Raw genomic sequence first — 25034 nt, 5'->3', positions numbered from 1 at the left:
ATTACCAAGTATTCAGTCATAGCCTTCTGCTGGAATTCAGATTTTGATGGGACATAGTTTGTTTGAAAAGACTTTGATTTTTCTGCTTGTGTTTGTTGATTTAGGCCAGCAGCAGACTCTGAAAGTGATATCATTTTCGATCATGAAGAAGACAACAGCAAAAATCATACAACGGTAAATAAATATTGATGTAATTGCTGTAAAAGTATTATTTAATCCTCTTCTCACAAATTTGTAAGATGACTGGTGTTTGTATTCTGCCTCTCTTGAAGTACAGTGAACCAGTGTGTCATCCTGTGTTTCATAGTCATGTCAGTTTCCACTTAATGTCCAAAATAGTAGGCAGGTACAGAGACAAGATCAGTCTAGTAGGTTGCTCAGAGATCTTAGAATTGACTTGATAGTCAGTTTACTAGTCACAATTAGCACCTGTATCAAAGTGTTAGGGGATTAAAGTGGTCACTGTTGTGTTACTACAGTTGTCCCTCCACATTTGTGGTTTCGTTTTTTGCAGATTTGGTTATTCACAGATTTGATTAAAATGTTCTCTCTAGTATTCTCCAGTGTGATCTTGTGGTCACCTTCCTTGAGATATGCTACAGAACCCAGAAAGTATTAGGGAAAAAACTCCTCTGGGAAAATCCAGGTCCTCCTCTGTGATTCTGTGTTCAGCTTCCATAGAGTCATGCTGGAGGACCTAGAAATTCATAAATAGATGTTCAGTTAAAAACTGCAGATTTCTTCATTTTCCAATTTTACAGGGGCCCTGCTTGAATGTGAATGTGAAGGACTGACTGTACTTTAATTAAATATCATTTATCTAGACAATTTACTCAATTGTTTTTTCCCCCTCCCTGCAATTTTCTTGTGCAATACAAATGTACAAAATAGGCACTGTTAGTAATTTATTGGGATCAAATCCTTGTTCTCGTGCCAGGGCAGCAGCTGTGGTTTCCTTTGGATTTTGAAATATAGATGGCATAGAAGCACAATCCGCTTATGCATGGGCTTTTTCCTCATACCAATTACTGAGGCAATTGCATCTATTGGCTCTTCTCTTTCCCCAGACAGTTCAATTTTCCTGCATTGCCAGTTGGACAAGTATCTTACTCTCTCCCTATTTTTATTTTTGTGTACCTCTTATTTCCTCAATTTCCTTTAAAGCTTTGTCTTTCCTTACTGCTACTTAACAGTTACTTTAATATTAAAATAGTAGCAGCAATAAACAAGGAGGTAATAAAAAGAAAGGAAAATTCATAGAGGCAGACAGTTCTCCAAAAGACCCATGATGACTTATGGAGAAAAAGAGAGAGGCAATCAGTGATGCCCAAAATAATTTGTTTAGCTGCTGCTCAGCATATATTGGGATTGGATCAGGAAAGGAAAACATTACCAGCAAAATCCAGCCTGTTGAAAAAGTACAAATTAAATACAGGTGGCCCTCCATACCCACAGATTCTGTAGCCAACAACAACAACAACGAAAACAATAACATTTCTTAGCTCAAAATATCTTCAAAGAGTTCCAAAAAGATAGTTCGGAAGCTGCAATTACAAAGTGTTGGTCATTAACTGTAAAGCCCTAAATAGTTCAGGTCCAGTGTATTTGTCTAACTGCATCTCTCTATATAGATCACCTCGTGCATTGCTGTCAGAGGAGGGGGACCTGCTCTCGGTCCCACCTCTGTCACAAGCATGGTTGTTGGGAACGAGAAAGGAGGCCTTCTCCGTGATTGCTCCCCGTTCTGGAACTCTCCCTCCCAAAACATAAAAATGGCCCCCACCCTCTTCTCCTTCAAAAAACCCCCCATAAAGTTCACTTTTGCACTTTGGCTTATGGAATGGAGGACTAGGATATTCTAGACCAAAGCCATTAGAAGGTTTGGCTGATTTATTTATACCCCGTGGTCACACTGGTAGATTTTAAATAATAACTACAACAGCCAGTGTTGATATATTTTAATTGTTCAATTGTGACAGATGTTTTAATGTTTTAATGTTGACTATGACTATGTATTAAGGTACTCTTGTTTCTGTACCCTGTTTTATTTATTATTTATTTATTTATTTCTTGCACTTATTGACCGCCACTCTCAGCCCTAGGGCGACTCGTGGCGGTGAACAACAACATAGAAAAGACAGTTTACAATAAATCAAGACAGTACACAACAATCTACTACTACATAACACATACTTATACTAAAAATCCGCTTCGTCATATCCTGGGGTCATAGTCGATTTCATAGTCGTAGTCCATTCCGGTCATCATTTCCAATGATATGGCACTCCATTGAAGGCCAACTCGAAGAGCCATGTTTTCAGGCTCCTACGAAAGGCCATAAGGGAGGGCGCCTGTCTAACTTCAGCAGGGAGGGTGTTCCACAGCCGGGGGGCCACCACCGAGAAGGCTCGCTCTCTCGTCCCCGCCAGGCGTGCCTGTGAGGCAGGCGGGACCGAGAGAAGGGCCTCCCCGGATGATCTCAAGGTCCTCGTGGGCTCGTAGGCCGAGATGCGGTCTGCAAGGTATTTTGGGCCGGAACCGTTTAGGGCTTTGTAGGATAACACCAGCACCTTAAATTGGGCCCGGTAGCAAATCGGCAGCCAGTGGAGCTGGGACAGCAAGGGCGTTGTATGCTCCCTGCGCCCTGCTCCTGTTAGCAACATGGCTGCCACCCGCTGGACTAGCTGAAGCTTCCGGGCCGTCTTCAAGGGCAGCCCCACGTAGAGAGCGTTGCAGTAGTCGAGGCGGGATGTGACCAAAGCGTGTACCACCGTGGCCAAGTCAGACTTCCCAAGATACGGGCGCAGCTGGCGCACGAGCCTAAGCTGTGCAAATGCTCCCCTGGTCACCGCTGAAACCTGGGGATCCAGGCTCAGCGACGAGTCCAGGGTCACACCCAAGCTGCGAACCTGCGCCTTCAAGGGGAGTGCGACCCCGTCCAGCACAGGCTGTAACCCTATACCCTGCTCAGCCTTGCGACTGACCAGGAGTACCTCTGTCTTGTCTGGATTTAGTTTCAGTTTGTTCACCCTCATCCAGACCATTACAGCGGCCAGGCACCGGTTCAGGACTTCGACGGCCTCCTTAGTAGCAGGTGGGAAGGAGTGACAGAGTTGGACGTCATCTGCGTACAGGTGACACCGCACCCCGAAACTCCGGATGATCTCACCCAGCGGCTTCATGTAGATGTTAAACAGCATGGGGGACAAGATGGAGCCCTGAGGAACCCCACAGGTCAACGGCTGTGGTGTTGAACAGGAGTCCCCCAGTAACACCTTCTGGGTACGACCCTCCAGAAATGACCGGAGCCACTGCAAAGCAGTGCCCCCAAGACCCATCTCTGCAAGGCGCCCCAGAAGAATACCGTGGTCGACGGTATCGAAGGCCGCTGAGAGGTCCAGGAGCACCAACAGGGACACACTCCCCCTGTCTAGCTCCCGGCGCAGATCATCCACTAAGGCGACCAAGACCATCTCGGTACCATGTCCCGGTCTGAAACCAGACTGTGCCGGATCCAGATAATCCGTGTCTCTCAAGAATACCTGGAGTTGTGAGGTTTGATTGGAAAGGGAAGATTGGAAACAGGCCGAAAGTTGTCAAATTTGGTGGGGTCCAGTGATGGTTTCTTCAACAGCGGCTTTATAACAGCCTGTTTTAGGCTCGCTGGAATCTTGCCTTCCCGAAGGGAGGCATTAACCACCACCGTTACCCACTCGGCCAATCCCCCTCTGGCCTCCTTCAGAAGCCAGGATGGGCAGGGGTCTAGGATGGACGTGGTGGGTCTCATTCCTCCAAGTATCTTGTCCACATCCTCGGGCTTCACAAACTGAAAAGAATCCAACAAAATAGGACAAGCAGGTGCTTGTGTCACATCCACGGAGACTGCATTTAATGTGGCGTCCAGCCCAGAGCGGATCAAAGCGACTTTGTCTGCAAAGAACCGAGCAAATGCTTCACAGCGCGTGGCCGAATTGTCAGGGCTCCCACCTGAGATAGGGGGAGTTAAAAGACCTCTGACAATCTGAAACAGCTCCGCCGGACGGTTTTTTGCAGACGCAATAGTGGCCGCAAAGAAAGTTTTCTTTACGGCTTTTATTGCCGCGGCATATGCCCTTAGAAAGGACACAAACCATGTTCGATTTGGCTCGCTTGGGTCTGAGCGCCACACGCTCTCTAGTACCCTCTTCCTTCGCTTCATCGCTGCCAGCTCCTCAGTGAACCAAGGAGCTGGTTTAGCTCGGTTACTTGAGAGGGGACGTTCCGGAGCGATCCAGTCAATTGCCCTGGTCATCTCCCCATTCCAGAGAGCGACCAAGGCCTCGACGTGGTCACCTACCGAGGTGGCGGGAAACTCCCCAAGAGCCGTCAGGAATCCATTCGGATCCATAAGCCTCCTGGGGCGGACCATCTTAATGGATCCTCCACCCTTGCGGAGGTTAGGGGGCGCAGTGAGCCTAAATCTGATCAGGAAGTGGTCGGTCCATGGCAACGGAGAGATAGACAACTCCTCCACACCGCCACCCTGCTCCCATCCCTGGCAGAAGACCAAGTCCAATGTGTGTCCAGCACAGTGGGTGGGGCCAGTTATTCGTTGGGACAGCCCCATGGTCGCCATGGCGGACATGAAGTCCTGAGCCGCTCCTGTGAGGGTTGCCTCGGCATGGATGTTGAAGTCCCCCAGCACAAGAAGCCGTTGGGACTCCACCGCCAGGCTCGAGACCACCCCCGCTAGCTCAGGTAGGGAGACTGTAGTGCAGCGAGGTGGACGGTACACTAACAGAATCCCTATTCTGTCCCTGAAAATGTTTTTCATTTTTGACATTCAATTTTTTCATGCATTTAGTTCTTAGTTGTTATTATTTTGTACTATGTTATATTTCTTTTTGGGCATTGAATGTTTGCCTTCTTTGTGTGTAAACTGCCCTGAGTTCCCTTGGGGAGAGGGGGCGGTGTAGTAATAAAGTATTATTATTATTAAAAAGTAAACTTTGATTTTGTTCATTTTATGTAATGAACACTATTTTACCATGGATTTTAGGATTCCCAGGTGGTCCTTGAATCAAACCAGGGGCCTTTTGTAATTAAATTGTAGACTTCCCGAAAGGTAATGAGAGTGTCAATATTCTGCATAAGTACTTCATTGGAAGTGTATGCCACTTGCATCTTACTTTGGGAGATCTGGGAAGATGGTCCAAACTATTTCTTACAGTGGCCTGCCAGCAACTCTCAACAATAATAATACATTTGAAATTGTTTTGGTGACTTAAGTGTTTTAATTTTCTTGTTGTCACTTATACTTTTCAGATTATATAGGTACATTAATATATAAAAGATGAAAAATTGGACATTATGGAAAAAGTCATGCAAACCAAAGGAAAGCTTCAAATACTTTTCTTAAGGGGGGAAGGCATCCACAGTTTGCCTGGGGGTAATGAGAAATCTTCCAATGAGAAATTAAACCAAGAAACCATATAGTTATCTTGCTTTATATGGTTTCTTGGTTTAATTTCTCATTGGAAGATTTAGCCAAGGACTTTTATGACTGAATTCTAGGTATGAGTTCTCCCTAAGTATTCACCTCAGTTTCCTTTCTGAACGAGAAAAAAAAATCAGCATTCCTGTGTATGATATTATTATGCTCCCTTCCCTTTCCCTGTTTCCATAAAATAAAAGATACATTTATTCAGAATACTACATGCATCAAAAACATTTTTAATGTAATGTTTTGTTCTTTTGTTTTTTCTCTAACACAGGATGAAGACTGCAAGGGAAAGGATAGCCATAGTGAAGGAAATGGAACAGCAGAGGTTCAAACCTTGCATTATCTCTACATTCAGGTTAGAAATTCTTTGACACCTGGTTGCAGAGAGCTGCTCAGTTAGAAAGCTTGCTCATTCAGATTTCTAGAGTAAGGAGGAATGAGATTACAAAGGTAAAAGAAAAAATCGGCATCTAATATTTATTTGGAAGCTGGTGATTTCTGAATGAATCTTAAAGCACAATTGTTTATTTTATACTTCTCTCATCCCATTTCAAATCTGATTGTTTAACAAACACATTCAAATATAAAATACCATTTAATAACAAATAGTAAAGCATCACATACCAGTAAAAAGGATAGGCTTAAAAGAGTAGTTTCATTACTAAACTGAGCTACAAAGTGGGTGCAGTTACCTCTATTTCAACTGTTTCTTCTTTCGTCTGAAGATGGAATATTGTGAAAAGAGTACTTTGAGAGACACCATTGATCAAGGCTTGTATGAAGACACCAGTCGCCTTTGGAGGCTTTTTCGGGAAATTCTGGATGGATTAGCCTATATTCATGAAAAGGTTAGTCATATTTATGGCATGCATATTTAATTAAAATTATGTTCCTTTGGTTTTTATTTATTTGCTAATTATAGTCCTATCTTGCTCTTGCCTTCATTATTTAAGTACACTTGAGGATATTTCCCCAAGATCATCCGGAGTTTCGGGGTGCGGTGTCATCTGTACGCAGATGATGTCCAACTCTGTCACTCCTTCCCACCTGCTACTAAGGAGGCTGTCGAGGTCCTGAACCGGTGCCTGGCCGCTGTCTTGTCTGGATGAAATTAAATCCAGACAAGACAGAGGTACTCCTGGTCAGTCGCAAGGCCGAACGGGATATAGGGTTACAGCCTGTGCTGGATGGGGTCGCACTCCCCTTGAAGGCGCAGGTTCGCAGCTTGGGTGTGACCCTGGACTCATCGTTGAGCCTGGATCCCCAGGTTTCAGCGGTGACCAGGGGAGCATTTGCACAGCTCAGGCTTGTGCGCCAGCTGCGCCCGTATCTCGGGAAGTCTGACTTGGCCACGGTGGTACACGCTCTTGTCACATCCCGCCTGGATTACTGCAACGCTCTCTACGTGGGGCTGCCCTTGAAGACGGCCCGGAAGCTTCAGCTGGTTCAGCATGCGGCAGCCATGTTACTAACTGGAGCGGGTGGCAGGGAGCACACAACGCCCTTGTTGTCCCAGCTCCACTGGCTGCTGATTTGCTACCGGACTCAATTCAAGGTGCTGGTCTTGGCCTACAAAGCCCTAAACGGTTCCGGCCCAAAATACCTTTCCGACCGCATCTTGGCCTACGAGCCCACGAGGACCTTGAGATCGTCTGGGGAGGCCCTTCTCTCGGTCCCGCCTGCGTCACAGGCGCGGCTGGCGGGGACGAGGGAGAGGGCCTTCTCGGTGGTGGCCCCCCGGCTGTGGAACACTCTCCCTGCTCACATCAGACAGGCGCCCTCCCTCATGTCCTTTCGGAGAAGCCTTAAGACATGGCTGTTCGAGAGGGCATTTAATTAAGTGCTAACAGCAAGACAATATGGTAATGAGAACTGGAATGGAACAAGGAATATGAGATTGGCTATGATTCTACTAAGAGACGAAGCGGATTTTTAGTGTAGTCTGTAAGTTGTGTATTGTTTATATGTTGTTGAAATGGATTTTGTAACTGTCTTTTATGTGTACTGTACACCGCCATGAGTCGCCCTTATGGGCTGAGAATGGCGGTTAATAAGTGCATTAAATAAATAAATAAATAATATTTTAGGATGAAAGAAAGTAACTAATCCAAGCTCACACACTGAGGTTCATGGCTGAACAATAGATCTGGGCCTAGATTTCAGCAGTGGATATTTTATCAGTTTCCTGGTTCATGCTATCTTCCTTAAAGCTGTTTTTACTTTCTACTCTAGAAGAGAGGTAGACTTCTCTTTTGGTTTGATAGGATTAGTATTAATAATAATAATTAGTATCTTTTAGAAGTATTTTCTGAAGGAGAGGTAGGGGAGGAGAAAAAGGAGCAAAAAGGGTAAAAGCTCTCAAATGCGTGTGCACCCCACCCACTGTACCTCAGGTCCCCAACTCCCAGTCAGTCCCATTAAATAAAAAGAATCAGAAAAATAAAGGAAAATAAAAAATATTCAGCTGTGATGCCTAATAGAGTAAGAGGAGCCAAGATCGGTTCCTGCTTGCTTGGAACTGATCTTGGCTCCTCCTACCCTATTAATTGCTACAGGTTTTCATACCAGGAGGGATCCTTACTGTTACGAGCTCCTGGAGGTACTGAAATAAAACAAATGCAGTGCACAAGTCTAATGGATACATGGGTCATAGTGTATCGGTCAGCATCCAATTGGGAAGTTTCATGCACCAACGTTGCTTTGGCAACCTTTTTTTTTGAAGTGTGACCTTTCATGTTGCCCATCAAATTTTTCCAAACAGTTGGAAAAATTCCTCCATCACACCACTTGTTGTTGGCATCCTCACTGTATTTTTACTAAATTTGATGTGGATAAAGAAGAAAAAGACACAGATGTCATGTTGTTGGTTTTTTTTCTCATAACCTAAAACCTCCAAGATTATTTTTACATATCTGGATTAATACCCGCATTTGCATTGGACAGTAATATCAATTTGGGTTTCTTGAATTGTAATAGAGCCAGTACTATTCTCCATGTTATATTATTAAAGTGAAGTGAAAAAAAAACCTGCTTAAAACAGTAGAATTGAATATAATAGATAAAGACATGTCAAAGAAGAGAGAAGATGACACAAAACTCTCACTGGAACAACAAAATGTGATAAGAGGGCTCTGGTGTCAGGGAGATCCACAGGCCTTTTGTTACATCCAGTTAATCCAATGATTCTTCCACCACCATTAAGGACTGTACAAAATTGTCCCCTGCAGCTCTTAATGAGTGGGGCGACTTGTGTTCTGTCACCCCCAAACCATATTTTGAAATGTGATTTGTGTCCATGCCAACTCTCATATGTCACACTTTGTCTTATTTTATCAAAAGGGTATGATTCACCGAGATCTGAAACCTGTCAACATTTTTTTAGATTCTGAAGATCATGTGAAAATTGGTGACTTTGGTTTGGCTACAGATCACCCAGCATATGCGGTAAGTCTCTTTGTTTAGCCTCCCATCTTTCACTCATCATAGCAATGTCACAGGTGACTCACAGACAGGGTATTTTTAGAAGTACTATTTTTTTTAAAAAAATACCTATGCAGTATAAAATACTTTAGTGGTGAGAATAAAACTAAAGCACTAAATGAATCATCTGGAACAATTAAAGAATTGCCCAAAGACTGTTTGTTAAAAGGATTTTTACCTGTTAGCAGAAGGAAACCAAAAAGCAGGTCAGTCTAGCCTTCTAAGGAAAATTAAATTGCAAAATTATAATTCAAACTATTTTGGAAATATCATTGCTAGATAACACTCTCACCTGTTATCTTCATAAGTACAATAAGGTAGGCTAGTTGGCACATAACCCTAACCCATACCTGATGTACCACTTAGTGCATAGATACTGGAACATTTTTCATTTTGAACCATCAAATATCTGAAACTTGGGTGCTTGTAACCAAGTTTTCTGGGGTTTCTTTTTCAGGCAGACACTAAACAAGAAGGAGCTTCAGATGATCTTTTGGGTAACAGTGATCCTTCTGGTATGTATAAAGAAGATTATTATTCCCTTCTGGTGCTTAAACAGAACAGCTATCAAAGAATATTGTCTGCACTAACATGATTACCTTCAGAAGCCAAAATCAGGATTCAGATATCACTTGGCCACTGAAAGTTGACCAGAATCTTTTTTTTTTAATTTCTAAGCTCATCCTGATTTCCAATGACTGATATTTAACTCCTGTATTTTCTCAATGTTTTTCAAGTATAAATTTTTAAAGACATTCCTGTCAATGCTCATACTTCTTATATATTTTGCCCTAGAGATTCAAACATTTCACCTGTTTTGAACATTAATGACTCCATTAACTGCTGCTATGGCCCCTTCTACGTTGCCATATAATCCAGGTTAGCAAATTATCCACATTATCTGCTTTGAACTGAATTATATGAGTCTACACTGCCATATAATCTAATTCAAAGTAGATAATCTAGATTTTATATGGCAGTGTAGAGGGGGCTTTCCAATCATTTCATGTTGATGACACACCTTTTAGACACGCATCATTTTGCACCACAGTAATTCAGTTTTACTAGTAAGCTGGAGGTTAAACCAACTCCTTATAAGAAATACAAACACATACATAAATAGCAATAGCAAAATGTATGGGGACACAGCATATCTCAGTAAATCTTTCGTTTGTATTTTTTAAAAATATATGATTTATTGCTTATTTCACATGGACTCTGAGGTTTCTCATTATGCTTGTGTGACACACCCACCTACCTACACATTGCAGCCAACGCACTAACGTGTCACAACACACAGTTTAGAAAGTGCTGCTCTATACAATTAGAAGTCATATAATATTCCTTATTAGATACTTGCCTGTTTGTGCTCGAGTGTTCTCCAGTTTTTCCCCCTAGCCATTTTATTAGCACAGTGAAACTTCTGTGACCTTATGCATTCCTTGATTCTTGAAAATAGAACCTAAACTTGATGAGCTCCTTTAGCAGGATTCGCCAAGCTTCTAGTTATGGCTGTCCCAGCCCAGTTCCAACTTTAAATTGTCTCTGTGTTTCAAATGTATATATTTTTAACTGTATATGCTGTTTGTAAGTTATGCAGACAGCTCCATTGTGCCTCAAACACTATTTAAATCAGAATATTTTCAGGGACTTTGTAATCCTCAACATGGTTGTCCACCAGCCCGAAGGCATTTCATAGGGACACTCCTCATTCCTAGCAATTCTGTCTCAGCAACTCTAGCATTTGAATGCAATGGTACTTAAGTTACTTCAGCTTACCAGGCAAAATTTCCTACTTTTGATTCTAATAAACGCAGTTGGGAACATAACAAAAATGGTCTTGCAGTAAGAAACAAAGCAACAGCTTCATCTAACACTAATATGAGTGTACTGAGAAACTTGAGTATGAAGAGTTGTGGCACACAGAATATTTAGTAATGACTGCTTGAATTCTAAAGGAAGATGTCACAGTATTTTAGATAGTATATGGGAATCAAATAGATGTTCATATCTTAGAAAGTGATGTGAGGGAGATGAGATAGAGCAGTGGTTCTCAACCTGGGGTCCCCAGATGTTTTTGGCCTACAACTCCCAGAAATCCCAGCCAGTTTACCAGCTGTTAGGATTTCTGGGAGTTGAAGGCCAAAAACATCTGGGGACCCCAGGTTGAGAACCACTGAGATAGAGGTAGTTTCATACATATTTGGAGAAATATCACCAGTTGGGCAACTGCATAAAACCAAGCTCACCAAATAACTCAGTTTTCAAGTTTAAAAATGAATAGTTTTTGCTCTGTTTCTCAATATTTCTTTAAAGTAATTGGTAACTAACATTGTTGTCAACAGGTAACTTAACAGGAATGGTTGGCACAGCTCTTTATGTGAGCCCAGAAGTCCAAGGAAATACTAAATCGACTTATAATCAGGTAAAAGTCCCTTTGGACATTATATTCCTCCCAAAGAAACTCTGTATTGTATCAAAATATTATTATACACTCTTAGAGTAGTATTTAATGCAAATAAGAGCCCTTAAAAAGGGATTTATGGCATACACATTTCATGATTATGTACATATGCATCAGTCTTGCATATGTAAAGCAATGCAGACATGTAGAAAAATCACAGAATGTCTTTAACCTACACTTGTTGATAGATTCTGCAAGTTAGCTGGCATTGCCCCCCCCCCCCCCGATGTGCGACGGGAAATTGCTGCCAATTGTGAGAGAAATAAGGTTGAACACCGTGAAAGCCACTCACTATATGGCTACCAGCTTCCTCCCAGTAGACTTCAATCAAGGAAAAGTTTTATGAGAACCAGTACTTCTGTAAATGTTCCTCCAGCAACAGTAAGAATATCTCTGTCGGCAGCAAAATCAGGCAATTCCAACTGGATGGCCCCCCATGAGGGTCTTCCTCCAGGAGCAAATCAGGAAGGGGCAACTCTGAAGTCCCTGAACATGCTCAGAAGTGGAGTTGGCAGATCAAAGGACAATCTGGCAAATGACACTACCTAGAAGAATCCTCCACCTTGTGCGACTGTGTAGCAGAAGAAACACCTGCATCTGTATGCTTACCCACAATGCCCTGCCTCATGCACAGAGGAAGAATTGTCTGAGGCTACAGACAATGCAGTTACTGTGGTCTGTTTTTGGTCTAAAACTATCCAGCAACTTGTGATCCCTTTATTTTATCAGTTTTAGATAAACTATTTTATCCAATTAAGATAAACTATTTTATGCAATGCTTTTGACACACAAAATAAAAAAGTCTTGCACATGGGAACCCTTGGATCTCACCTAATTGCTACTTCATACATTAATATACAAAAACAGAATGGAAGCAAAATACTGCTTCAATGCTTCTGCTTCTTCAGTGCTTCTATATTTGCATTCTTGAGAATTCAGAAAAGCATTTCAGTAATGATTCTCAAAAGGCACCTAAGCTCATTTTGCAAGTGCTAAAAGTGGTTGATGCCAATTTGGCAGAAATAAATAACTTTTATCTTTTTAAAAAATAACTTCTTACTTCAATTGTCTTCTTTTAGAAAGTGGACCTCTTCAGTTTGGGGATAATATTCTTTGAGATGTCCTACCATCCATTGGCCACTGCATCTGAAAGGATCTTTGTCCTCAGTCAGTTAAGGAATGTATGTATAAAAGCATTATGATTTCTTGTCAGATGTTGTTTAGTAACAGAAACCCTCCCAAACCAGCAGTTCTAGAAGATTTATTTTGTGCATAAAACACAAAATATGTGTATTTAGGTGTATATAAAACCACCTAAATCAGATCTTACAAATGACAGCCCAGGTCACTAAAATTTTCTTGAAAAGGGGTATATAAAGTACATATTTTTGTAATGGCTTTGGCATGTACTTAGGCCAAAAATATCATCAGCAGGTAGCATATGTATCGTTTAGAAAGTTACTTTCTTGGAATACAAATTCTTGAAATTGTGCTGCCAAAATTAATTTTTCATGCATTATTGGTATTGTATGATAGTTCAGAAACTCACAAAAAGTATATCAACTGACAGTGTTTTTGAAATGGGAACTTTGACAGTGATAAAATCTCTGTATTAAAATAAAATCTGTGAGACTTGTTTAAGATTCTCAAAATTATTGTTATGAAAGCCAATAAAACATTCCAGCTCTAGGGATCCAAATCTTCCATAGCTATGTCCATGACTGATTCTGATTTATTTTATTCTCAGCCTTTTATTGAATTTCCAAAAGACTTCGATGAAGTGAAAAACGCAAAGCAGGTATTTTTTATCTTTAACAGTTATTCTATCTTAAAAATGCAATTATTATTGTCCCATTCTTTGCTTCAAATTAATACATGCCTAAGAAATTACTGTAAGACTCCCGAAACAAAAAAAGTAACAGGAAATAGTACATTCCTAACATGAAAACATGCAAATGTGAGTAGATCAATAGGTACCGCTCCGGCGGGAAGGTAACGGCGCTCCATGCGGTCATGCTGGCCACATAACCTTGGAGGTGTCTACAGACAACGCTGGCTCTTCGGCTTAGAAATGGAGATGAGCACCACACCCCAGAGTCAGACATGACTAGACTTAATGTCAGGGGACTACCTTTACCTTTACCTTTACCTTTAACATGGAAGTATTTTTAAGATATACTGGAATCCTCAGCAGGCTGTAGGTTTCTATAGCATGTTTCTGAAATATTAATTTATGCTGCCCTTTGGAGCAAATGGCAAATGAGATAGGCTGATGTTAAAATTAAACAGATACTTTTATATTGGAAGGCAAAACCAATAAAAACAAAACGCTTTGGTGGTTAAATTATACCTGTGTATTTTGGCTTGGTTTTTAGAAACTGGTTATTACCTGGCTGTTGAACCATGATCCCTCAAAACGACCAACTGCTATGGAGCTTTTAAAAAGTGAACATCTTCCACCTCCTCAGATGGAGGAGTCTGAGCTTCATGAAGTACTTCATCACACTTTAGCAAATGTGGATGGAAAAGCTTACCGGACAATGATGGGCCACATATTCTCACAGCGAATCTCTCCTGCAATAGATTATACATATGACAGTGATATCCTCAAGGTTTGTTCTATCTCCCTCTCACTCCCTCTCTCTCTATATATATTTAACAAATTACAGTTGTAGCATCTGTATGAGCATTTATAACTGGCTTGGTAATTCCGCAACCCAATTTATTGGAATAGCTTTGGATATTACAGAGACCTGAATGCTTTAGTTTAATAGCTCAGATTTGTGTGCGTAGACTCTCAAGAACAATGTGTGGGTGAATAAATTTGTTCTGGAATGCCTCATACCACTGACAATTGTACAGGGACATATTTGGAGGAGAGGTGCTATGTTCCGGGAAGAGTAATAATATCTTGTAATAGCATCTTGTGGCACATGAAAGACTAGCAAAGGAGGGGGACTGAGGATATAAATGCCTGTAGATTTCAGTTCCCAGGTGAAGTAGATTGGAGTCCAGGAAAGCATATATCAGATAAAAATTTATCAAGGCTTCAGGATGCCACAAAAGACAAGCTTATTTTCTAATAACAACGCAATGGATAATTGGACTGGACTAGACAAAATATGGCCCTTGCAGTGCATTCATTCAACCTCCCACCTGCCCAAGGGTGCATCTACACTGTGAAACGAGTGCAATTTGACACCACTTAATATATTTATATTTGTATTTCTTGGGCATTGAATGTTTGCCTTTTTGTGTGTAAACTGCCCTGAGTCCCCTTGGGGAGATAGAGCGGTCTATAAATAAAGTTGTTGTTGTTGTTGTTGTTGTTATTACTTGAACTATCATGGTTATAATAACCAATTGCACAGAGTGGTGCAACGGGTTAAACCATTGAACTGTTGAATCTGCTGACCTAAAGGTTTACAGTTCGAAGCTGGGGGTCAATAGGTACTGCTTTGTTAGGAAGCTAATGGCCCATGCAGCCATGCCCTCAATGCGACCAGGAAATGTCTGTGGACAACAGGCTCCTTGGCTTGGAAAACGAAAAAAGAGCACCTCCCAGTGGCCGGAGTTGAGCACTGCCTCCAGAGGCTGGAGATGAAAGGGGAAGCCATTACCTTTGTTCTTTGTATTTGTGTCTTTTTTATTTCACTGTATTAAAAGGCATAGAACATTTGCCTATTTGTGTATGTTGTAATCCGTTCTGAGTCCCCTTGGGGAAATAGAGCAGAATATGAATAAAGTGTTGATATTATTATAATGCCATGGAATCCTGAGAGTTGTAGTTTCACAAACCCTTGAGCCTTTTCTGATAAAATGTGCTGGTTCCTCACCAAACTACAAATCCAAGGATTCCATTGCATTGAGTCACAACAATTGAATCAGGGTCATCCTGCTTTAATGCAGATAATAATAATACTAATAACAATAACAACAGCAGCAGCAACAACAACAACTTCATTTTTGTACCCCGCCTCCATCTCCCGGAAGGGACTTGGGGTGGCTTACATGGGCCAAGCCCAGTCAAGACAGTTAAAATGTAACACATTAAAATACATAACAGTGTAAAACAAAGTAAAACAACATTGTAACAATAGAAAACAACAACAAAGAATAAAATTAAGTTTATGCACCCAAAATTCAGATACACAAGCCCTCCTGCATTGTTAACTCCAAAAGTACTTCTTTGTAAAGCCCAGAAGTTTAGTTGCTTTCCTCTTCTCAGCAATCCAGGTGCTATTGGAGGTTTTTTTTCTCTCTCTCTCTCTTTGGGTGTGGGATTCTGGGATCATAATGGATGTGTTTTGGAAAGTTGCAGCCTCAGGGGTGAATTAGTGGACATTACTCCCTTACAGGAGACCAAAGCCTTCCAATCAGGCTGGATTATTGGATTCAGTTTCAGATAAATGAAGCACTGAATGAATACACTGTTTGTTGATTTGCTTCCTCACATTGTGGCAGTGGGAACATTTTCTTCCCCCCCCCCCCCCCCCTGTGTTGAGTTGAACTATTACTTATTTGCCTTTAGGGTAGCTTTCCAGTTCGGACAACCAAGATTCAACAGCACGTGTGTGAGACCATCAGCCGGATTTTTAAAAGACATGGTAGGTACATTTATATGATTTGATTGATTTGTTTGATTTCATATTTCTACCATCATTTGCTTCTCCTTTGTGAAAGGTGGACTGCTGGAATGTGAGTACACCGATAATCTTCAAGATTTTTTAAAGTTCTTCTATAAGTCAGTAAATTAAAAAATGAACAATTTCTTTTACTAGTCACATATCACTGCCAAAATGTTTGTTGTGATCCTCAGTTTTCGCTCAGCAGATTGATTTTGTTAAGTTTACTGACTTATTCTTTACTTATTGTGAGTGGTAAAGTTGATGTCATCTCCAGGGCACACTGGCATTATTTTTGCATGGCTGTGTTGGGTGAACTATTCCAAACTAGTATCTAGATGCTTCTTGTGATTCCAAGAAAGTCAACACAAAGAGAATTAAAATGTTTAGCAAAATGTTCAAAAAACTGACTATTCCAGGAAATAACCCAAAACTTGTATTTATTTCATATCAAAAGATTTTCATAAATAAGTACAAAACTGATAAAAATAGAAGGAGTACAAGCAGCTAAATATTTTTTGACTGGCAACAGGCAACAACAACCACATAGTCTGTAGCTTTAAACAATTCTTCCTCTGTACATGAGGCAGGACTACCAAATAATCAACACAGAATGTTGTTGTTTGAAAAAATAGAATATTATGTGAAATAAATTAGTTTTCTGAAATTTCTTCAATAAATATTACTTTCCTGCTAGTACTATGGAATTAACTGGATTTCAACTTGCTTTGAACAGGGGCCATCAAGCTGCACACACCTTTACTAATGCCTAGGAACAGAAAACTGTATGAACACAGTGAAGTTTCATATTTGATGGATCACAGTGGCATGCTAGTGATGCTTCCTTATGATCTTAGAGTAAGTACAGGGACCTTAACAGTTCTGACTAAGCTTTCTTCTTTCCATTTTTGAGCTAGTCCAGAAATTCAGATAGGCACCAAACATGTATAATCTGACACCTTGTTTCCTTTAATTTATACAGGTTACTATATTTGCTAGAAAATAATTTATATAAAATATATTTTATTTGCATATTTTGCATTTATACTCAGCTTTTTAAATTTTTTATTTTTTCAGATTCCCTTTGCAAGATTTGTAGCTAGAAATAACATAACAAACATAAAAAGGTGAGTCAACCATCCAGGAAATATATTTCTCATTGAAAACTTGATTGAGATGGAATACCCACATGTTTATATTTTGTATCTTTTTTAAAAATTAAAACTGAAAAGCTCCCTGGCAGAGCATATTTTTGCATCATATAGTTCCTTCTATCAGCCATCTCCCTTTACAATGAATAACTCAAATTATAGGACTGGGAAGGATATTATTTAAGTCAGAGATGAGAAAGGTCTGGTCCTCTAGATGTCTTTGGATATCAGCATGCTGTTTGTCATTTTAAAGTATGTATGTTAAATTATTTTAATATAGCTAGTAGTTTGATTCTGTGCTTATAATGCGCTTTCTATGTTTTGAACTGTGTTATACTCAGTTTAATTTGCGAGTTGCCTTGCATTCCAGTTTGGAGGAACTGTGGGGTATAGATGAAGTTCATCATAATGGTCTTCCATCATGTCTGACCATTGGCTCAACTGGCTGTTGTTATTGGTAATTAGTAGGCATAGGCAATCCATGGTTCTCAATGGTTCTAAAGTACTTACAAAACTAAAGTTCTAGTGGTGAAAACTACGAGGCACTTGTGCTTTGCTTCTACAGTATTGTCAAAGTTCTGGTGGTGAAAATTTCAGAAGTCTAACAAAACTTTCAAATTTTCATTATAAATGGCAGTTCCTAATTGGGTCTATCATAAAAATTGCCAATGATGAAATAATAATGAAATTTTGGAAGTTTTGTTAGAGTTCGGAAATTCTCACCACTAGAACTTTAGTAACACTGTAGAAGCAAAGCGCCAGCGCCCCTAGTTTTCACCACCAGAACTTTAGTTTTGTAAGTATTTAGAACCATGGATTGCCCATGCCTAGTAATTAGAGTCCAACAAATTCACTACCTCTCATTTGGGACACAGAGCTTTCAAAAGCTACTTTTTGGATTGTATCTCCCTGAGGTATTATAGCTGGCATCATGCTATTGTTAAGCCCTTTGAAGTTTATAGGCCAATTGTGGGAGGCAGAACTGGGGTAGATGCACCAATCCCAACATTTTGGCCTCCAGGTGTTTTGAGCTTTACCTCCCACAATTCCTAACAGATTATAAGCTGGCTGAGATTTCTGAGAGTTAAAGTCCAAAACACCTGAAGGCCCAAAGGTTGGGAACCACTGGTAGAGTGATTAATAAAATAAAAATGGATATATATGTATAAGTATTCACATCCTTCTACCCAGATATTGCATCGAGAGGGTTTTCAGGCCTCGGAAATTAGACCGATGTCATCCTCGAGAGCTCTTAGAATGTGCATTTGATATCATCACTCCTGCTGGCAACAGTTTTTTACCCATTGCGGAAACAATCTACACAATTTCTGAAATAATCCAAGAATTTCCTGTGTTGCAGGTAAATGTTTTTCATTTTCTGCCAAAGTTATATAGGTGTATAATATAAAAGAAGCAGCCCTTGCTCCTCCCTTTTACATAACATACTGTTTTTCTCAAATGATATCAATACATCTATATGGCCTTCTTTAAAGACTGTTAAAAGAGGAGTGGACAACACAAGTAACTAGACAAGGCATAGATGGAAATATTTCAGAATCACATGTATGTATGTTGTATATCAAATTTTGTATGAATACATAAATTAAAGAACAGGATAAAACTGTGTGTGTAGGTATTCTGAAAATAATGTCTTCAAAGCTTATTTTTCACAAAGTCTTCTAATTTTTTGAAAGATGAAACTAGTGCAAAATGCAGCAACCAGACCAGTGTCAGTTATGCATTTTAGAGACCTTAGCCAGAACTGTATTAGAAATAGACGTACATTACATGCCCCTTATGCATGTGGATGTTCTTTCTCATGTGCTCTGGAGGTTGGTATTGTTTCCATCCAAACTCCCTACCCCAAACATATTGTACATTACTGATGCTACCTGTCCTGGCCATTCTTTGCTTTGTAGCAAACAGATACACAGTGGTGATCTTCATAGTAAGATCTGTCAGGTCTTCTGGTCTCTAGTGTTACTGTAGTCATTGAGTCTCTAGCTATGGAGAGGTAGCCACATGCTTCTCTAGTCCTTCCTGTTTGTTGTGAAAAATAGAAATACTATGCAAGGTGGGTTTGGAGCTTTATTATAATTGGGTAGCAGGGTTTGAGTTTGTTCTGGGGGATTTGCCATTGCTTCCCTCTGAAGCTGAGAAAGTGTGACTGGCTCAAATTCACCCAGTGGGTCCATGACTAAGTGGGGATTTGAACTCTGGTCTCCAGGGTCATAATCTAACATTTAAACCACTGCACCACACTTGCACCTATTGCTTTTTGAAAGAAGCAATAATTTTTGCTGTTTTTCTGTACAGTTGTCAGATTTTATTTGCAGTTTGGTCCTTATGCAGCTCAAAATGTACACATAGTTTTTTGTTTTGTTTTTTGCAGAAGAAAGCATTTTCTGCATTAAAAAATGAGTACTTTGCAGAAATACTGTGTCCTGTATAGAAAATTCTATTTCCTGCACAGAAAATGTTTTCTATGCTACACAACCATCTATGCAATTTGCATAGTATAAATCCCAAACTATGACGATTCTCAGAACTCTGGGATTCTTTCCATCATGATTTCTTGACCCTCAAGAAACATGTATTTCAACCATTTTCTGGAATGTTTTTTTTAGTAGTCCACCTTTCATAGAGAAATCACATTGTTATGTCGTAGGAAGAGGTAAGTATTAGAAAACAGTTGAATTTTGAAACTTGAATCTTTGTCATTTAAACAGCAATTAAAATCAGTTCCAAACTCTTTTCCTATTAGGAAAGAAATTACAGTATTTTCTTGAATCACACTGCCTTACTGAAAGCTATCCTTGTGTATTGTGGAATCCCTGAAGATAAACTCAATCAGGTTTACACCATTCTTTATGATGCTGTGGTAAGACATTCATCTATTTAATAGTTACAGAAGAAAGGTACAAGATACACAAATCATTGCAGCACAATTATTTCAGATATTTAAAGGGCCTAAAGACTAGTTGTTCGCCGTTCGCCAAGGCCACAAAGAGAAGTAGGAAAAGGACATGAATTCTGAAATGAATTTCTTGTTTGCTATAATGTATAACTAGAGATAGGCCCCCCTGATAGCGCAGTGGGTAAAACCGCTGAGCTGCTTAACTTGCTGACCAAAAGGTTGGCAGTTCAAATCCAGGGAATGGGGTGAACTCTCACTATTAGCCCCAACTTTTGCCAGCCTAGCAATTTGCAAACATGCAAATGTGAGTAGATCAATAGGTACCGCTTCTGCAGAAGGCAGTGGCGCTCCGTGCAGTCATGCTGGCCACATGACCTTGGAGGTATCTACGGACAACACTGGCTATTCAGCTTAAAAATGTAGATGAGCACCATCCCTCAGAGTTGGACACAACTAGACTTAATGTCAGGGGAAACCTTTACTTTACCGTATAACTAGAGATATCATTACGATATTCACAAATTAATTTAGTTTAACCATATATTTAAATCACAACATTAAAACAGAGAGCCAAATCTCCAACATGAAGGAACAGTATACAGTATATACAAGTTAGGTATCCCTTATCCGAAATGCTTGAGACCAGACATCTTCCATATTTTGCAATTTGGAATACCTGTATTTGCATATATATATAATGAGATATCTTGCTTCTGGCTTGCTCGTGTGCCTTTATTAACTTTTTTGGGCATTCCTTCATCATTCTACAAGCAGTCTTGGATAATTTTAAGTTGAATATTGGGTAAAGCATCCAACTACATTGAGGCAGTGGTGCAATAATATTTCCTAGATGCTATGATGAGGGTAGGGAGGTCCACACAAGTGTTGCTTGCTAGATCAGGTGCCACAGATATACATTCAATTTGCATCCGGATTGGGTCTTGCTTATTGGCCCTGCATCACTGTTGTTGTGATGAACATTTGTAGCAAGGGTACAGAAAACATTTTGCCTACACTCTGTATTCTGACACAAATTTCAACCTTTTTTGTTGAAAAATCATACATTATGGGATCATTCCTCTGACTCAACTGTATCTTTCAATAGAACTAGAACAGGAATGATCTCTCCCACTTACTCCAAATCTAATTTGATTTGGAACTGTTCATGGAGTAATGGAGAAGGTAGAGAATTGGGTTCAGCTTAGTTCAAATCTTATGTGAAACTATAATAATTTCAAACATTTTTCCAAGGGCAGAGAAAGGAGTCTCAGGTCCCAGAGTGCAAACATATGTAATTGTGTATAATTGGTATACTGGCCTAAAAACACAGCCAGTTTTTTTTCTTGGTGTCTTGTTTTTAGGCCAGTTCCTGAGATTATTTGGGAAACTGATTCAGAAAATTGAATTGAATAGACCGCATCAGCTCTGGTCTAGTTTCTTAGATATGGTTATCATTAATTTGTATGGGCAAGCAGATGAAGATTGGTATATGTCATGTGTTCTGTATCTCAAAAACTAGAATTGATAAAGGGAAACTGCTGTCATTTTTCGAATCAGCACATCAAATATATCTAAAAATGGGTCTATAATTTGAGGCAACCAAAATGTGTGTTGGCCAGTGTTGTTCTATATCCAATGTGTACTTCAAGTCTGCCTGATTATATGAAATTTCAATAGTTATGAGTAATTAGATGTAAATTTAACTCTTGTAGAATGTATTTTTAAAATTGAGCTGGGAACATGGGACTATCTAACAATGTATAATGATCATTTATTTTGCTGCAGACCGAGAAGCTAACTAAAAGAGAAGTGGAAGCTAAATTCTGCAATATTTCTTTGTCATCCAATAGTGTAAGTAATTTCAAAGTATCTTACTTGGCTCGTTTATAGATGTCATTTATGTCCTATTCTTTAATCCTGAACAGTTTTAGGAAAGGTTAAGAAATAGACCCAATGTGTGCGTGGTTTTCTTTGATACACAATATTACAAATTTGCAAGAGGAGTTAACTATTTTGTGAAAGCTTACTAGACTTTTATATTTATTATCCCTGTTGAAAGTAAATCTTTATTGATAGTAATTATTGAAAATATGTATTTTTGCATTTAGACATCTCCAAAATATCTCATTGTATATATGTAATGAGACCCATATTTTGGATTCAAAATATCAGAAATATATTTGGTCCTAAGTATTTGGGACAAGAGATACTCAACAAGCTTTTCAAAGTACCCCCCCCCCCCAAAAAAAATAACCATAATCTTCCTTAATGTATTTCAGCTGTAATGTAAAAGAAAAGCAGGAATACTTCAATATACATTTGCAGAATAATATTTTAGACATTAAATATGTTTTCTATGTATAAAAATGTGACTGAACAACCATTCGTATTTTTTGAGGTCCTGTTGAGAATCTGATCCTGTTATCATTACTGACTGCAAATTGGTATTGAACACTTGTAATTGATAAGCAGGTAACGGCAAGAGAATGGGACTAAAATGCCCCTGATTTCTAAACTCTTGCAACTATGATCAGCTCACAAGCCCTTCTGTTGTTTGATGGAAAGCAAAAGGGAAACCGTCTTTCCTGCTGATTTGGTTGAGTAAGAAAACGTCCAACCCTTCTCCAACAGCCAGACATAAATATACATAAACATAAATTGAATTTATATCACAGAAAGGGAGGACATCTAAAATCTGAGATAGACAATTAACACATAATTTTAAAAATCATTAAATTTAAACCACACCTTATAAACAATATAAAAGCATTCAAAAGCACACAGAAAGTAGAAATAGAGTACACCATTCTGAAGGAGGAGGATAGATAGACAGCATAGTCATTTCTAGGCTTGTGCGCAGATCTGTTTTAGCCATTTTCCTTTGGCCAATCCGGCTTCTTCAGCTTGCTCAGATGGCCATAATGGCAGGGGCCCAGCCATCATGGTTCCCTATCCATAACGGGACCATGTGGTAGCTGATCACGGCTCCTCCTCCTCTTTTGGGGAGCATGCTGTGTGCAAAGAGGCTGCCATGTGCTCCTCCTTGCACAGGGTTTCCTTGTGAACCCTGCCTGTTGATCCAATTGGACTAGAAGAACGCCATGACGTGTTTTATGCAAACGATGCTTGCTTCCTTAACCTTGTTGCTGAAACTCAGGCTCCCTTGAAGGGAAAAAAGAAAAGGGTCCCAGGAATGGAAAGGGGAGCCTCTTAAGTTCCTCATTGCTACCAATGGGCTGGATCTAGCCGTATTTTTCAGCTGCGGAACAAAAACAGCTATCTGGCTACCCTCGCATTTTTGCAAAAACTGATATGGGGGTCTACTGGAATCTGGCGAGCAGAAACGGATCAAAGTTCAGCTAAAATGCACAAGCTTAGTCATTTCTATTGTTTGTCATATATACCTGAAATTTTGTACAACGGCTCATTCATCTTATGAAATGGACTGCAGTTCACAAAAGCTCATGCTATAATAAGATATCTTGTTGGACTCTTCTACAATATTCTAATCATCAGAAACTTAATTGCTTTATTTTATTTCTAAAATGGAAGTTTTCCTTTTGGTTTTTGCCTTCAGTTCACATCTTCAATTTGGTGCAGTTCATACATACGTACCACATGTGTCAACCCTCTTGTCTTGCTTTTCAGCTTGTTCGACTCTACAGATTTATTGAGCAAAAAGGAGAACTGCAGGATCTAACCCCACTATTTAACACAATGTTAAAGCAGAAAACAGGGGTCACCGCGTTGGTAAAACTGGGCATGAAAGAGCTAGAAGAAACAGTGGGTTTATTAAAGAAGTTTGGCATAAAGTTACAGGTTTGTAAAATGGAATGGATTATACCACTAAATTAAGGTTGCTTATGGAGCAAATCACTAAATCACAGCACAAGAATATCTTCAGCTTCAAACATCATTTAAAAAGCAGGCGCTTATGTTATGCCTTATAAATCTTATAAGTTTGCAAAGCATAGCAAATTTTGGGAAGCTTGGGGTATGAAACATTTTTTACACAAAAGATGTAGAGAACTTGAATTTTGATAGATTGTTTGCCAGTTGAAAAGATAATCTAAGGATTGCCAGATGAAGTGCTAGCCAGGAGATGGTAGTATGATGTTTTTTCAGGATTATGCTTTACTCAGGGAGTTGCAATTATACTTTTATTTTATTATGTGTTTTCTTTGCGTGCGTCTAAATTATTTTGTCCAGCTGTCTCCTATGACTAAGAATATAAAAAAGCTAAGCATTTTATCTTACAGGTATCAATAAACCTGGGACTGGTTTATAAAATACAGCAGCACAATGGTATTATATTTCAATTTATTGCCTATATTAAACGCCGACAAAGGATGGTAACTGACATTCTTGCTGCTGGTGGCAGATACGATCATCTGGTGAGTATACAGTTCCATAGCTTTTATGTTATGAAAAGACATAAGTGTTTGAAATAATAATAATAATAATAATAATAATAATAATAATTACTATTATTATTCAGTTCTTGTGGGTTTTTTCGGGCTATATGGCCATGTTCTAGAGGCCTCTAGAACATGGCCATATAGCCCGAAAAAACCCACAAGAACTGAGTGATTCCGGCCATGAAAGCCTTCGACAATACACTATTATTATTATTATTATTATTATTATTATTATTATAACTTAAGTTTTATACACCACCTACACCTCCTCAAAGGGACTCGGGGTGGCTTACACATGGGACAAAATGTTCACCAAACATCAAAGCAAAACAATAAATTAAAACAAAAAACATGATTAAAATAAAAACAGATTTGAGATAATTGACATATCAGTTCTCTTTAATCAGAATAGAAATGGTTGCAAGTCTTGCTATTTAGATATGTTTGTGTAGTGTTTAAAAAAGAAGAAAACATGACAGTGTAACATACACAATACT

General features: G+C 39.5%; 1 protein-coding gene across 1 annotated transcript in view; it reads left to right on the top strand.

Annotated features, from left to right (window-relative positions):
• The window catches only part of EIF2AK4 (eukaryotic translation initiation factor 2 alpha kinase 4), a 61459-nt gene that overhangs the window by 22201 nt on the left and 14224 nt on the right, over positions 1-25034 (top strand). Inside the window, exons 13-29 of the mRNA XM_060760165.2 lie at positions 105-174; positions 5754-5837; positions 6208-6330; positions 8822-8926; positions 9420-9477; positions 11308-11387; positions 12506-12607; positions 13174-13224; positions 13802-14038; positions 15958-16033; positions 16788-16909; positions 17129-17178; positions 18394-18562; positions 19967-20083; positions 21905-21970; positions 23768-23938; positions 24379-24513. Of these exons, the coding sequence (XP_060616148.2) occupies positions 105-174; positions 5754-5837; positions 6208-6330; positions 8822-8926; positions 9420-9477; positions 11308-11387; positions 12506-12607; positions 13174-13224; positions 13802-14038; positions 15958-16033; positions 16788-16909; positions 17129-17178; positions 18394-18562; positions 19967-20083; positions 21905-21970; positions 23768-23938; positions 24379-24513 (1816 nt within the window). The remainder of the gene's footprint in view (positions 1-104; positions 175-5753; positions 5838-6207; positions 6331-8821; positions 8927-9419; positions 9478-11307; positions 11388-12505; positions 12608-13173; positions 13225-13801; positions 14039-15957; positions 16034-16787; positions 16910-17128; positions 17179-18393; positions 18563-19966; positions 20084-21904; positions 21971-23767; positions 23939-24378; positions 24514-25034) is intronic.

This window comes from Anolis sagrei, chromosome 1 (genome assembly GCF_037176765.1).
Source record: "Anolis sagrei isolate rAnoSag1 chromosome 1, rAnoSag1.mat, whole genome shotgun sequence".
In the NCBI taxonomy this organism is placed as follows: domain Eukaryota; kingdom Metazoa; phylum Chordata; class Lepidosauria; order Squamata; family Dactyloidae; genus Anolis; species Anolis sagrei.
This window is presented reverse-complemented; position numbering and strand designations above follow the sequence as displayed.